Source organism: Buceros rhinoceros, unplaced genomic scaffold, assembly GCF_000710305.1.
Source record: "Buceros rhinoceros silvestris isolate BGI_N320 unplaced genomic scaffold, ASM71030v1 scaffold9359, whole genome shotgun sequence".
Classification (NCBI taxonomy): domain Eukaryota; kingdom Metazoa; phylum Chordata; class Aves; order Bucerotiformes; family Bucerotidae; genus Buceros; species Buceros rhinoceros.
The window spans coordinates 1-16,006 of record NW_010433235.1 but is presented as its reverse complement, the minus strand read 5'-3'; the positions used below and the strand labels follow the sequence as shown (position 1 = coordinate 16,006).

At 40.6% G+C, this 16,006-nt stretch overlaps 1 protein-coding gene across 1 annotated transcript; it reads right to left on the bottom strand.

Annotated features, from left to right (window-relative positions):
• Nucleotides 1-422: 422 nt before the first annotated feature.
• On the bottom strand, nucleotides 423-15,240 carry EFCAB14 (EF-hand calcium binding domain 14). Its single transcript, XM_010144036.1, has 10 exons — nucleotides 15,094-15,240; nucleotides 11,164-11,309; nucleotides 9,369-9,467; nucleotides 6,776-6,886; nucleotides 5,815-5,892; nucleotides 4,774-4,965; nucleotides 4,026-4,106; nucleotides 2,807-2,918; nucleotides 1,797-1,928; nucleotides 423-992 (listed from the first exon to the last, which is right to left on the bottom strand). The coding sequence occupies exons 1-10, from the start codon at nucleotides 15,146-15,148 to the stop codon at nucleotides 817-819; spliced, it is 1,182 nt and encodes a 393-aa protein (XP_010142338.1). The 5' UTR covers nucleotides 15,149-15,240; the 3' UTR covers nucleotides 423-816.
• Between the last annotated feature and the right edge of the window lie 766 nt (nucleotides 15,241-16,006).

The window sequence follows — 16,006 nt, the reverse complement described above, 5'->3', positions numbered from 1 at the left end:
TAAGCACCTGTTAAAGTTATTCAGTACTTTATTTTAAAAAACAGATAGGCTCATCTCACAAAATGTAATCTGGACACAATAAGAGCAAAGCTAGAAGAATGCTGAAGTCAAAACCCAAGCACTTGGCAGGCAATTGCTCCTGTAGGCTCATGATATAAAAAGACTTTCAACTCTTACCTCTAAAAATAAATCCTGCTATAGGTGGGCACCATTTACCACTCCAGCTTTCCTCCGAGTCCAAACTCATTCATGGATATACTTAGTCTAACTTAGAAATTTAGCGGAAGCTCTTAACCACCCCCTTTAGGCTCCATCTCATTATAAACAGCTTATGACCAACACAGCCTCTGACACAAACTTCCCCTTAAATATGCATAATTTACTCTATCTCAAATATTTACAAGCAGAAGAGGCCTGTCTTTACAAGACAGATTTCTTTCTGCTCTACATAAAGTGCAGCTCTCTAATTTAAGGCAAATTTCGTGAAATATAAAATCATAGTTTTATTTTAATATGTACAGGTTTTAAATTAAAAACAAGAACTCCCTTGAAAAGGAAAGAATGAGAGGAAAACATTTCCGAGTTTGGGAATTTTCTGGATTTTAAACACAGTCCAAATATTATGCCCTGTCGACATATAAATTTGTAAATTGCTTTTCAGTAAATGCAAATGAAAAAAAGAGGTGGCAACACATACAGTAATTTAGCTCCAAAGATCAGTAAAACACTGGGAAAGTGCAGACGTAGTTTGTCATGTCCTATAGGTGCCTTTAGCTACAGTAGCATCCATCTGTATCACATTTCTTAACAGCTATCCTAGACACCTAATGCTACTTTTAGTTCCTCTAAGGAGTACTTCTCATCTCCATCCGTGTCAAATTTCTTAAAGTTCTGGAACTCTTGGGCTGTAGAGCCAAGCAGTTTGTGAAGATCTTCATACGACAGTTTTCCATCAGCATCTTCAGTCGCTTTTCCAAAGAGATTCTGAAGATCTGCAAAGAGAGTAAGGATTGAAAAGTCGTGCAGGAATATCCTCTAAGCTGCTTTTCCAGTTTTACTGCACTATGTCTAGTAATTAAATAAAGCATCCCTGAGTACGTAGTTTGCCTCCTGTGTTGTCGCAAGCTGTCAGTAAGTTTAGGAGAGAAAAGCGCATAAATATTCCTGGATTAAATTACATCAAATCTGAAAAAGTAATCCCTATTTCTGGCCACAACAAATAGCCCACTCTACAACCACTAACTGCATACGGATGCAGCCGTCCTCCACAAAAGCAAGCTCTGAATGACTGTTGCTATACCAACAGCACAGATGACATAAAAGGGAAAAAGTGTCTATTCATTTCCTCGTGCAAATCACTGCCCTTTCAGTAGCTGAAGAGACTGAACAGCAAGAACCAGAAACCATTCATTTGACCATGTTCTCTTAAAAAAATAAATTTTAAAAACCAAACAATCCACAAAACATACACGCTCACACCTACTTCATTCTCCTTCAGTATCTTCATTCTGCCCTGGACTTCTCTCTCAGTCTCTGGGGCGCTTAGTATAATACTCAGGCACTCAAAGCAGTTAATTCACTTATAATGCACACTCCTGTTTAAATCCCAGTTTCTTTTCTTTTACACGCCAGATATTCTTTCCTCTTAGTTGTTTGTTTTAAAATTATTTTAAAGTCCAATGTCCTCAAGCTTCTTTCCTCCAGAATGCCCATACACACTACCGTAATTTCAGTTACACTTATATCCCAAACATTTATACTCAGGGAAAGAAAAGGTCAGCCTAGAAAGGACATACCTTCGACACCGGAAATTCCTGGTAAGGACAGATGTCTCAGCTGTCTGTTACTGTCTGTGTTGTCATCTGCTGACCTTGATGTCAGCCTTGAAAGGTCTGTGGGCTTTGCTGTAGTACTCACACTACTTTCAACTGTTACAAAACAATTTCTATTAGTCTTACTAATTCCACAGAATTATAGTTAGCAGGAACAGAAAAAAGATCTGATAAAATTAGGTTGTTTTTTTTTTTTGCATCACAAATGCTGTATTGGTTAAAAATGCTGCAAAAATAATTTCAGAATATTAGTAAGAGGGGGCAACGCTGCTGTAAGCGGAGGAACAGAAGGAAAGAAACTTGACATTTACACAGCTTTAATATTTCATGCTGTACTAGCAGAGGTGTATTTTAAACCCTATACACAGAATGACTAGGAAGTGCTTTCTACTTCCCAGTCTGAAAGCGATAAACAAGTTTTACTAAGCAAATCACATCTGCCTACAACCTGCTTGGGTTGTTTTCATCTTGTCAGTGCAGGTATCTATCTTACCCAACAGCCAGGTCTACACTCCCAGGTTGCTGCTTAGCACATAAACAAGCAGCACAGTTCTACTGTAATGAAGTATTTCAGATCTTATCTTCAGCACTCCCTGAATATATACAGCAAAAGAGCAGAACAGAGGCAAGTCAGCAGAGACACAGACCTTTCCTCAGTGTCACACTCAGGTTTTGAAAAAGCAAGAATAGATGTTACTGGGTGTAAGTTGCTGCAGGTTATTCACTGTATGCCTCCAAATACAAGCTACTGATGCATGTGTGAATCCTGCCATACACACGGAGAGTCACCTTCAAACTTCTGTAGTCATACATATTTTTGTTGTTTTAAAGCCATCAGTTTCCAACCACTTTAACCGAAATAGTCTTAAATGAAGAATTAAGGAACAGTCTAAATTACCCACCTCCATTAGTTATTCTTTGAACTACACATGGACCATTCAGGCTTACAGATTACTATTATACAACATTCTTACCATTCTTCGATGTCTCAAGGGGTCTGTCATTTTCTGGCTTGCCCGTGAGAGCACTGATTAGCTGAAGCTTCTCTCTTAGTTTTGATACCTGAGCATCTCTAGTTGCTGTTTCCTGCATATGTAGAAAAAAAATTCTTAAAAAGCACCCCTTCAAAAGACGGAGAAGATGAAGGAAAAGAAGTAATTTAAAATATGTAAGTACTTTGGAGGCCTCCAGGCTGATCAAGTTGAAAATTGTAAATAAGATTTTAAAATAAATAAAGAAAAACTGTGGAAAGATGTCAGGGATAAATTCACATGTTCTTTAAGGAATGGAATCAGTACCTTAACCTGAAAAGTAGGCAATTATTTTGCAGACGCCAATTTTATTAATGACATTTAATTCCTGTATTACTTATATAAATGAGCAAGACCGAAAAATCATACTATAAAACTGCCAAATTTACGAGGAGCGAATGTTCATACATTAATTGAATTGCATAATTTTTTCAAATGTTTGCCTGTAGCACTGACTACCATAGTACAGGAGTAAAACAAACACATTTTTTTAATTGGGAGCTTCTTTGCTCTTTTTGAGTAGGTTCCAGATGACAGGTTGAGTTCACGTTAATTCAAGCCTAGATCTGACAGCGTAGCCAGTTCACTCACCCGCCTTCTTCCCCAAAGATGAAAACTAACCTCAGCAGCACTTTCTCTCATCTCCAGCCCATAATTTGGCCATTCACTTAAACTCACTGACAGCCAGTCATCGGATCATTACCAAGAGGTGGCTTTCACCAATTCTCCGACTCCACTAGTGCAAAGTTTCTCTAAGCCAACCCAAGTTTTTAAGCCTGGATAAATGCCGTAACCCTGTTTGCGGTGTGAATTGTTGGGCTAGCTTTGCTGAGAGCATGGCAACAGGTAGTCAAATGACCTGGCTGCCAGAGTCCCCTGGTCCACGGTCTGAGCCTCCCAAGACGACTTCAGCTGCACGAAAGGATATAACAGCAGCTCTGCTGTGTTATCCCATATGTAGTCAGAATGGCAAGACTCTGAACTATTACAATCTGTCTTCCATCCATTCTTCAATCTTCCTGTCCCCAAAAGAGGGTGAATAAGCTGTCCTACTCTGGGCTTTTAAAAGAAACTTGATCAGATTAGAAACTTAAGATTTAACTGACAAAAGATCTTCATTTAAAACAATGACATGCTCTAGTAATTTGTTTCCTTACTTTACCTTCAGTTCTTTACTTGAATGAGTTTCATTATCTAGTTGATTTTCATTTTCCACTTTTGGAGAGGTAGTTGCATTGTTCCCCTACAGAAGAATGAAGGTGAGCGAAGTTTATTAACGTGCTTACTGTTTCCTACAATAAAGTTTCTTTCCTTGACATCTGGCAGGCACAAAGCAGGAAAAAACAGAACAAACACATGCTAAAATAAACATTAAGACAGTGGGTTACGTAATTTACCACAGCAACATCAGCGTGTTCCTTATCGTTAAGCCTACAGAACACATTCTCAGAGACTGGCCCTAGTATGGCACACAGAAAGCACTGGAAGGATTTACAAGCATCCTTAGTATTAGTTTGAGGGGTGGGGTTGTTTATCATTTAAGCACTGCTGAACAATCCAGAGGCCCATCTAGCTCCTCAGTGGTCTTAACAGACCCATGCCAGACTGCTTTCCCAAAACACAGATAGAGGTTTGTGAATCCCATTCCATTAAGGAGTCTCATATGTAGTGTTTTGGACTTTTTTTTTTTTAGATTCTACAGGGAATAAATGCTTCAGGGATGCTCTTGAAGTTGGTTATCTGTTCAGAAAGATGGAACAAATTCCAGCTTTTTAAATTTAATGCCTACTGACTTAGGTTTCACCATTCTGACATTTTCTGTAGTTAGGTTTGAAAAGCTGTACCTGTAGCATATAGAAAGTATTGAAACTATGAGCCAGAGCAGGCACCCTTAGTCATCCAATACTTACCACACTGGTAGACAAATTCTCTCTTTTGTCCAGATTATTCACAGCAAGGGGGGAGTTTTCCAACAGCATAACCCTCTGGCTGAGGTTACTAATGGCTGTATCCATATTTAGGAGCTTGATGTCATTCAACTTTTGGTATGCCACTAGAGTATTATTTAGCTCTTCCACAGTTGCATGCAGTGACTGGCTTTCCTGAAATATAAAACCAGTATATGTCAGTTTACTCAACTTCTTGCTATTATCAACATGGTGACTGACCCAGTTTAACTGGGCAGATTTCAGACCGGCTCTCCACCAACATCACTGATAACATCCAACTGGAAGCTTCCAGAAAGTTATTCCAGCTTTCAAAGTTTGACACGGAGATTCCTCCTCCTGGCTAACCTCTTTGTTGCTAAAGTAATCACTTCAGCTGTGCCAGAAAACACAGAAAGCCTATTCATCGACTTCTCCAGGACAAGCTTAGTAACAACACCAACTATTTTCCCCAAGAAAGCATGTACTAGGCATATTTATATACAAGATTTTTTGAGGAAGATATCTACTGCATTAAATACAAATAAATGCAGTCATTCCATTCCAACCCATTCAGCTACCCACCTACACATTTTTTTTTTTAGTACCTGAATCCCTGCTTTCCACACCTCATGACATTGAGGGTGACTCAATACATGCCACTCCCAAATTTGCTCACGTTGGCAAGTAACTGACATAAAATCCATCCCATAAAAAGCCTTTAACTCATTTCCATTTACATAAGCAAAGTACACCTATAATCTATTGGATATTAATTTCAGTCTGTTTATTCCTCAGGCAGTTAGAACACAAAAAATATACTCTCAGACTAGTGCACTTTCCTGTGTGCACATACACAGGAACAAAGTGCAGCAGAATTATCCTATATTTTGCTTTGAAGGACGCTATCTGTATTGGCTTGATAAGATCCATACTTTTTTGTCTACTACAGCACCACAAAACACATAAAAAGTTACATATCAGTGATACTTATACTAATATTCTGTATACGAGGGAGAAAAATACCTTTTTGCAAGTTTCTGTCTGATTTCTCTCAGTCCTGGGCACAACAGTGGAGGGAAGTGAAGGTAACTGTTTTAATTCCTTCTAAGGAAAAAAGTAGAAAACTACATTACAAAATGCCTGTAAAATATACTAAGCTTTTAATAACTGGCAGGCTGTAGCTAAGGATGTTTTGCTACAATTATAGTCATTCATGTTTGCTGTGTACACTGTATTTTAATTGGGCTAATACGGTTTTCTCCTTCAAACACATTAGGTCCAAATTTATTTTAATTGAATCCTCCTAATTAGCTTTTCTCCCCTTAATGAAGTATTGTGATACACATTTCACTGCTATCGTACACACTTCCATACCGGCAACGTTTTTGCAGCACCCACTGACTGAATCAAGTTTTACAATGCATCTGATTTCAATTTTATCTGCAAGTATTTTTATCAAAGTAATGCTGTACTTTGTTTTCTCAGCAGTTTAGCTGAAAAACTTTAATTTTTGGTTCAGTTTCTTAATCCCAGGTGAGAGGACAGTATAAATACAGTGAGTAGTTTCTGCTAAAGATGCTCAGTAATTTCACCCTTATATGCATCCTTAATTCAACCAACAAACTCTATCTCAACACTTCTGCTATCCTTAATCCTAAAACAGTGCAGAGAGTTACCATAAGCAGCACTCTGCATCACGCAGAATCAGAGATTCCCAAGGCTCCGCATCTATGTAGCGGGAAGCAAATATTTGCAGGGTAAGAAGTGTAGTAGGAACCCACATTTCTGGATCCAGAAAAATACATACTTGGTACCATGAGGGAGATGCCACACAGGGATTAGAAGATTAGCTTATTAATATACCAACCACTACCTTCAGAAGTATTTCTAAGGCATAAGGCAGAACTTCACACAGTTTCTAAACTTGCTTCATATTAGACAGGTAACTATTAAAATGCGGTGTTAAATCAGTACATTTTCTTACCACATCATTCTGGAGTATTTCTATGGATTTCTTGTATTCTTCAAGAGCTGTCTGCATATTTTCAACATCATGAGAAACACTGGTAAGCGTGCTACCTATGTTTGCTACAGTCTGGAATAAAGAAGATGACAAAAATCTCAGCCTTCCTCAATCCGCTCCGTCCCAGAGTTTCCAACTCCAAACACAACGCTCTGTTAGTGAAACTGCACGCAGCCTGCCACAAGAACACACACATGAATTTGAAGTATTCAGAACTTCCTTTGCAGACCATCGCATCTCCAGAGCAATAAATAGAGACACGCTCTACATCATGACAGCTTAAGCTAGATAACCAAAACTATGGGTTTGCTACTCCCAATTCCAAAACAACACAAATATTCTGGCTCCCTCAGTAATCCTTTAGGACTCCTCCACCAGCAAGCAGCTCCCCATTTTCAGGAACGGTAACCTAGAGGGGAAAAAGGCTTAAGAAAACCAAAACCCTAATCTAAGAATAGCAGCTTTTTCATAGAGTCAGTTCAGTTGGAAAGGGCCTTTAATACAACTGTTAACTCAGCACTGCCAAGGTCAGCCAGTTTTTTATCCAGCAAAGAGTACACTACTCCAAGTCACGAGCAGCCAGTTTCTCCAGCAGAATGCTGCACCAAAAGCTTTACTAAAGTCTGGACAGACAATATCCACAGCCTTTCCCTCATCCACTAAGTGGGTCACCTTGCCATAGGAGATCACATTAGTCAAACAGAACCTGCCTTTCATAACCCCATGCTAACTGGGTCTGATCCCCTGGTGGACCTGTACGTGCTGCGTGATGACCCTCAAGATGATCTGCTCCATAACCTTCCCTGGAAGGTCAGAGCGACAGGCCTTTAGTTCCCTGGATCCTCCTTCAGGCCGCTCTTGTAGATGGGGATCACATGTGCTAACTTTCAGTCAGCTGGGACCTCCCTGGTTAGCCAGGACTGCTGACAGATTATTTCATCCAAGAAAGGCAGGTAATTCCAAAGACAGCTGGATGCAATGGACAGTTGAGCAGGATGTCTTTCACCAGGGCTATCAAAAGCCAGGCTACCCAACCCACACCCACTGAAATTCTCCTGTGTGACAGGAGGTAGTGCAGCATGCACACAAAGGTCCAAAAGTCCAAGTCTTGAAACCTACCACTTTTCATTAACACAACACGTCCAAAACATTAAAAAAAAATTGTATTTAAACCTCCAAATAGTTTCTCTGCTTTTATTACATCAACCTTCCAAAACATAAATGCAAGCAAGATGGCATCAAGAGAGCAGTGATAACAGATGCCACACTTAATGCCTTACTTAAGACTCAACAGCAGAGACTGGAAAGAACTCAGAAGTTCCCAAGATCTCCTGGTTTCCTAAGTGAGACCAAGCATGGACTAATTTCAACATGAAAAAGCCTTGCTGTTCAACACATCGCTACAAGCTGAAACTTGTTGGCCCTAACACTTTGTTCTGACAGTACTGAAGGTAGCAAGATGGCAACAAGGTTTTTTCCTATATTTTATATATATTAAGCAGGTGCAGGTACCAGACGAGATACTGCCTTAGGACTTCTGATATAACACAGTGAAAATCCAGCATGCTTGTAACAGCAAATTAGAAGCTTAGGAAATAGCTTTGTTCTCCTCTCAGAAAAAGAAATCCAGGCAGCCGAACTAGCCAAACCACACTAATTGCTTTGCATATGACTGGCTTGGTGATTTTACATTAATTCTGTAGGAACACGAAATGAGATGTGGAAACCAATAAAAGCCACAGAGACTGGACTGACATCAGGTGTCAGCCCAATGTAAATGTTTATTGCTAAACAAAGAATTGCCATGGAAGAGCTGGGGAAGTTTCAACAAGCAGTTCTGCTTACTAAAAGAAACAGGACAGTTCTTTCATAAAGAATGCTCAGCTAAGACACACAGTGAGACATGGTACTGTATGAACAGAAGTCATTCTAAACAAGTAAGCTGGTGTCACTCAGTGGGGTTCATCTTCCAAGGTACTGTCATAAAACCATCCCAGTGCAATTCATGTTTTGTGGTGCATGTACTGAACACCAAGAAACTCCCACGCTAATGTTCCAGGCCCACCACTCCCAAGTTAGACCCCTACCTGCCTCAAGGCTGGAAATGCAAAGCCAGACACAGAACTATATACTGCTCAAGATAAGGAAGTTTTCCAGGAAGCAATCCATTTTCTTTCCCAATTAAGAAAGCTAAGCAAACCACCTACTTGCAAGCAGAGCTATAAACTGCAGACAGACCTTTTGCAAGTGTCTTAAATGATATTAAGATTAGCAGCCTGAAACACATCAGCTCCAGGGTAAAGAAGTGACAACATATTGCAAACAAATGCATCTCCAGATAGGAACAAAAAAGACTTTTACATTTTTTAACCAGGCATATATTATCATAGGACTACACAAGATCAAATATAGCAAGTCCAATTTTAAAACAAGAGACGCAAGTATTCCTCACACGCAATTCAGGTAACTCCTGTTGTCACTGCGGTCCCCAAGGCCCAGCTACAGCTTAGCAGCATAGAAAGCATTTAGCTATACCCACATTTACAGTACTTGCCTTTTGAAGTTTTTCTACTGTGAGAGGAAGAGAAATGAGGTCTGAAGCAGACTTTATGTTGTTTTTGAGATGATTTACTGTTGAGGTCAATAGTAATATCTAAAAATAAAGAGAAATATTTAGAATTAGTCAACATAATCTGATTCTGACCTTAACCAATACTAATGACTTAATTTGTAACACTGAAACACAAAGCAAGACAACATTATATGTGCACAGAACACCCCTGTCTCACCCCTGTCAGGTCAGAAGTCCTGCCCAGGCTGCACTAAAAATATTCTGTCTCTTGCCGTAGAAGCAAGCTGTTTTTTTTTTAAACTGTAGGAAAGCCACAGAAGCCCCTTCTTTTCAGTAAGGTACTCTCCGCCCATTTCACATTTGATTGTACAAGAAGCCCTTATGTGGAGGAAACAGTCATCCACTTCTGTATTTAGCAATCAAACCTGCCTGGCAAAACCCAGCAGAGCCATGCAATTTCTCTAGCTGAGTAATGGGCAAAGAAGTTGCACGTATCACCCAAACCTTCTGCCACAGAGAGTAGAACAGTGACAATCTAGGTAGAGCAGGTTAGCTCAATTTCTGTCAACTAATTGACCCAGCCAGCAAGTTACTCAATGGGTCTTCAAGATCACTTACCCATTGCAGCTGAGAGGCTGTCAAATAAATTAGAATCAACTACACACTACTCTTTAATTGTTAGCACTATCACTTTAAGATCAATTCATAGCCATCAGTAGTCAAAACAAAATTTCTCTTCACATTTGACAAGACAGAAGTCTTGTGGTTAAAAATAAAAGTTGTTTTGCAAGCTGAGGAAATGAGAAAGACGTTAATTTTACATCAGGCCAACATTGATCAGCTGGTGTGCAGTCTCTGGTTCCACAGCTGTGAATACTGGCTCAAATAATTCTGAGAAGCACATTCCTACAATTCATGGAAAAAAAACAGTAACTAAATTTTGATCCCCAGAAGAGCTGGCTCAGGCTGTAACTAGACCCTGAAGTAAATTGAGGGCCTACAAGAGCCATGTGCAAGTATCTTTAATGTTCAGGGGCAGATAAATGCATTTTCTAAGTCCAGTGAAGCACCTAAACATCTCTGGACAATGCCTGCTGTCAGATGCTAAAGCAAGAAAGTCAAGTTTTCAAAAATACTTGATAATACTCTTGATACCGCCATGAGCAGCTCTGAACCTTTACCCTCCAAGGCAAGAATTTCAGTAAGAGCCTTGCTGGATGCTTTGTTTGAAGCATGAGTTAATACAGCAGCTGAGGAAACAGCTTTCTGTTAAGTGGCTTAGTTCTAGCCATGTAAACAGAGCTAAGATTTACACCGACTCAGATTCCAAGTGAGTATTAGCAGATTTTATATTCACGAGACACCAGTACTTCATCTGCAGCAACAAGAACTTGCACTGATTCTAGTAACTTTTCCACACTTACGAACTGTTTGCAGACACTCTTAGAAATTTTAAATGTCCAATCTCTTGTCACAAACATCACATGTTTTTGGCAGGAAAATTAAGAACCGCACAGTTCTCCAGTGCTTTTAAGTTCTGCCTGAAGTCTTCCCACCAGCTGCGTAACTTCTGGCCTTTGCATTCAGTCTCCAGTCCAACAGGATGCTCAAATTTTTTTTGCTTGTTTAATAATGAGGCTTTTACTCAATTTTAACTTTAAAAGTTCAGCATACAGTAACAGAATTCCTTAGATAAAAGCTCAGCACTGCACCTGAAGTTAATTTCTGAATGGAATCTTTTATTACTTTTTCAAAACCAAGCACTGATCCCTCTCACCTGTTTATCGATCTCTGTGATATTTATCCAAATTTTATTTAGCCCCAGTTCTCCAGTCTCAATTTGTTCTAGTTGTTTTTGCTTCTGCACCAAATCTTCATTCAGTTTAGGAATTTCTTGGAATGATGTCTTTTGATTAGATTCCACTAAGGAAAAGAAAAAATAAATTCATTTAAATCAACCCCCCCAAAGAGTCCAGGTAAACCATGTTGAAAGGCAGAAAAATTGAGAGCAGCAATATCTACAGCAATGGAGGCAGGCAGTAACAATTCATACATATGGGTTTATTGCCAATTCAGAATTAAGTGTTTGTTCGGAATGGCAGCTCTTTTCTGCAGAGGGAACCCAGAGGGACCATACTAAATTTAACACTTTGCAATAGTACTGTCATCCTGGCAAGCCTCAGCAGTTCTTTATTTAGTGCAGTTATTTTGCCTTACTTTCACAAAGCAACATGAAATAGTAATGGGACTGTGAATAAGAACTGCCAACAGTGCCAGGGCAAAGGAGGCACCTGAAATGAACCCCAGCGCCCGTTTCAAGCCTGCAAAGGGGCTGCTGACGATGAAGTGAATTCCAAAGAGATTGGCCCAATTACTGTTGTTCCACATGACAAAAAGACAACTGAAAAAAATGTATAAGCTTACACACCAACATCTGTTGGTAAACAAATCGGTAAACAAGGTCCTTGGAAATAAAGTCGGTTATTACTGCAGTTAAGGCTACAGGAAGGGGAAACGTGCAGCTCAAACCAATTCAAGGGAGCCTCAGAAATGCAGCTCTTCAGGTCTGCAGTGACTAAGCTGCTTAGCTGCAAGCACTATTAGGCAATCTAAATCTCTGTGTCTGAGAAACAAATAAGCAAAGATTTTGAGATGGAGATGACAGAGGTCTCTAAAACCTGCACCTCCACCCTGGAACTGGAATGCTCCACCACAAACTGTCATGTTCAGACTACACTGCCAAGAGCAGTGGGAGCTACGTGGCACATAGCTTGCAGTTCCCAGAACAGATTTCCATGTGTGACCCATTCAGGCAAAGCTCAGGAGAGCTTCATGCCATGGAGCGGGTGCCCAAATACACACAACTGGAGCTAAGCATCTTCAAAAATCCACTCTTCTTGAAGCAAGTCCTCAAAGGCATTTCTACATAGAGCATAATCTGCAATGACCAGCCAAGATCCAAGTAACACTTCCAATTAAGATCTCAAATAGCGTATTTGAGTTAAAACAGACTGAGAGCTAATTGTGCATTTGTCACAAGTTGTTCACACTGAATCCGAGAGGCTCTTGAGGACAAATTATTTTGTTTTGCCAATGCATTTGTTTTAGCTGGGATAGAGTTAATTTTTTTCATAGTAGCTAATATGAGGTTATGGTTTGGATTTGTGCTGAGAAGTGTTGACAACACAGGGATGTGTTTGTTACTGCTTAGCAGTGCTCACACAGAGTCAAGGCCTTTTCTGCTTCTCATCCCACACCTCCAGCGAGTAGGCTGTGGGTCCACAGGAAGCTGGGAGGAGACACAGCCAGGACAGCTGACCAAAAGGATATTCCACACCATATGATACTACGCTCAGGAATAAAAATTGGGAGAAGGAAGAGGAAAGGGGGATGTTCTGAGCAATGGCCCTTGTCTTCCCAAGTAATACATGATGTTATACATGATGAAGCCCAGCTCTCCTGGAGATGGCTGAACACCTGCCTGCCCATGGGAAGCAGTGAATGAATTCCTTGGTTTGCTTTGCTCATGTACGCGGCTTTTGCTTTACCTGTTAAATTGCCTTTATCTCAACCCATAAGTTTTCTCACTTTTACCCTTCCAATTCTCTCCCCCATCACAATGGGGGGGAGTGAGCAAGTGGCTGTGTGGGGCTAAGCTGCCAGCTGGGGTTAAATCCTGACAGCCACTCTCACTGTGTACAGTGAGACTCCACTTGACAGTTTTCTGCAGTCCTAGGAAGGTTAAGTACTCTGTGCATTCTTAGCATCACTCCAACTGAAGAGAAACACCGCAACAACTTCCTCCTATCCCAAACATAAAAGATGCAAAGAGCACCTTGTAACCATACTCAGTTTGTTCAAAGGATGGCAGAACATTAACAAATACTGCCACAGGAATTTGCTCTTACGGGGAAAAATTCTGGATGAACGTTCAGAGGAGGAAGGTTCTTTTTCCAGACTTACTGTAGGACAGAGACTTCCCATGCCTTTGTTTCTCCATCCACCCACACATTTCCCCAAAGCACAGTGTTCATACTGGCTTATTCTTGTTGCCTGATTTTTGCTGTTGTTTTTAATGCTATGCCTCACTATGTGACTCCCATCCAGCTTCCAGGTGCACCGTTACAGTGGCAAGGAAATCTGAGACTATTTTATCACCAGACAAAATATTAAATGCAGAGCTTTTCTATGAGAGCTATTAAGGAGGAAACAAGCACACATGCAACTGCCAAACAATAAGCTCAGAAGGGACAACTGCTTTAACAAAGAGCTCTGTGTAGAACAGGAATGATGAAACTTAACCACACCAGAGCCAACAAATGTTGTCATTGTTCACAAATTTGATTGCCAGCACAAACTTAAATTAGACCAGTCCATGAAGAGCAGCAGTCAGCTTACCCAGACACGGCTACTGCAGAGCTGCTCAGTACACTCACAGCCCCAAAGCAGTTCCGGTATCTGAGGGTATCCTCCATAACTGGTGGAGGCCAGCTACGGCTAATTGTCAGAGTTCAGTACCCGTTAATGTAAAAGCATATCTACCAACAACAGCTGGACAGCAGGTTCCACCTTGGCAGACAACTCCCCACCTCACAGCAGAGTTACATGCCTCAACAGGAAGCCCTGAAACACCAACAGCGAAGAATTTCTACACACGTCTCCTCAATACCTCTTTTGCTACAAGAAAATCAAGCCCTTTGCTTACCTCCAGCTCTAGCAGCCTCCTAATTTTTCAACTGACTTCACCAGCCTTATTTTTAATGTCATCTTCATGCTCTGGACAAAAAAATTCTAAGATGAAGACCAAAGCTATTGGACAAGACCCGCAGTCAACTCCCTAGCTTTCCTGAAGCACCTAGAGACTACCTCAATGCTAAAGCTTCACTCTCTTCCGCTCCACTCACACAGCTCCTCAGCTTATCCTTGCCCGCTTCAAGTCACGGGATTTGAAACACCACTACCATATGGCACCAAGACATATCTTCTGTCCAGAGGTGAGGTACAGAGAACCAAGAGCATACGTTCCATGCAAATCTCACCTTTTGTTATATGCAACACGACATAAACGTTGAACAAGAACAGGTCGACGTAAGCAAGACAGTCAGAGGACAACGAAGAAAAACCATAACATCAAAGGAACACTCAAGTGGTAGTAATGCTGTAACAAGCGTTAGAGGTTTTTAAAAAAAGCCAAGACAAGAACATTGTTTTCTGTCAATGTTTTAAATCCCCTAGATGGTTTGTGGGGGTTTTTTTGTTTGGTTTTTTTTTTTTTTTTTTTTTTTTTTTGACTATTTGTTCCTTCACTCTTATCCAGTATGACAGTTGTTACTGTTTGCATGGAGTGTGGTGTTTTTTTTTTTTTTTTTTTTTTTTTTTTTACAGGGCTGATCAGAACTTTTTGTTTTTAAATAGGCACTTCCTTTGGAAGAGAGCACTCCGAACACTAAAGTCAGGAATTTCAGATATGTCTGTACAAGCAACTACAGGCCCACCTAGTCCAGTGTCCCTGCTCCTCAGAAGACATAGAGGAGGCAAAATACACAGTATTAGCCTTAGGTTTGCCCAGCCTCCAAGTGTTTTTGGTTCAGAGGACTTCTCAATTTAAGAGCAGTTTGTCTACTCAGTACCTTCAGACTTTGAATAAGCAGGTAGGCAACTGAAGCCCAAAGCAAATGTGAAATAGTGTAGTTACGTTTATACTTACTAGTTCGAAACTTCTCCTTTATTGCATCCAGATCCTCCTTAAGAGCCACCTGCATCCAGACTAAGCCAACACAGGCTACCACGCAAGCAGCAAGAATGATGAACGCACATAATGGGTAACAAAACTTGCAGCATCGGACATAGTCTCCTCTGGGTAAAACAAAAATAACAGATTGTGAACATTCAACAGTACTTAGAAAAGTTTTATTTGAAATGCTGGTCTATCAAAATAAGGGATAGCACCAGCATGTTTTGGTTGACAAGTGCCAAAGAATAGCTTTTCCAAGAATAAATAAGGTTATACAGTGACATCAGGGCTATCACTCTAAGTTTATCCTCAGCAGGCATATCTAGCATATTTAAGGGCAGCTGTCAGGTTTTCCTTACAAAAACTTCCTGTTCTGCTCATATAAACTTTATGTTAGGAACATCTGCTTGACAGCTTGTAAAGCAGGGTATTCAAGAAAGGGTATTACCATAGTGATATGACAAGTACTTCTAGATTGTCCCAAACTGCGAAAGCTTCAGTTTCTCTGGGACGTGCCTACATTCAGTTAGAGACCCACTAATAACGCTGCTAACTAACTGAAAAGTTGATCATCTATTTGCAAAAGCACATTGTACCCACAAGGAAACAAGCAGTGTGTCAGCTCGGGGATACAGGACTGCACCACGCTGAACACACACAGGTAACCGTGCTCAACAATTCGAACAACTGATCCCGAACTGCTCTAAGCACTTCAGCTGAGGTGAGCATAAAACGGAAAAAACAAGAAAAAAAAAAAGCCAGAGGATGGTTCAGACCTACTTCTACCCCCAGCCGGGAGACCTGCTGGGCCAGACACACTCAGTGCAGCTTCAGCTCTCTCCTGTCAGACCCCACCGACGCACACACCCCCAGCTGCGAAGCCAAC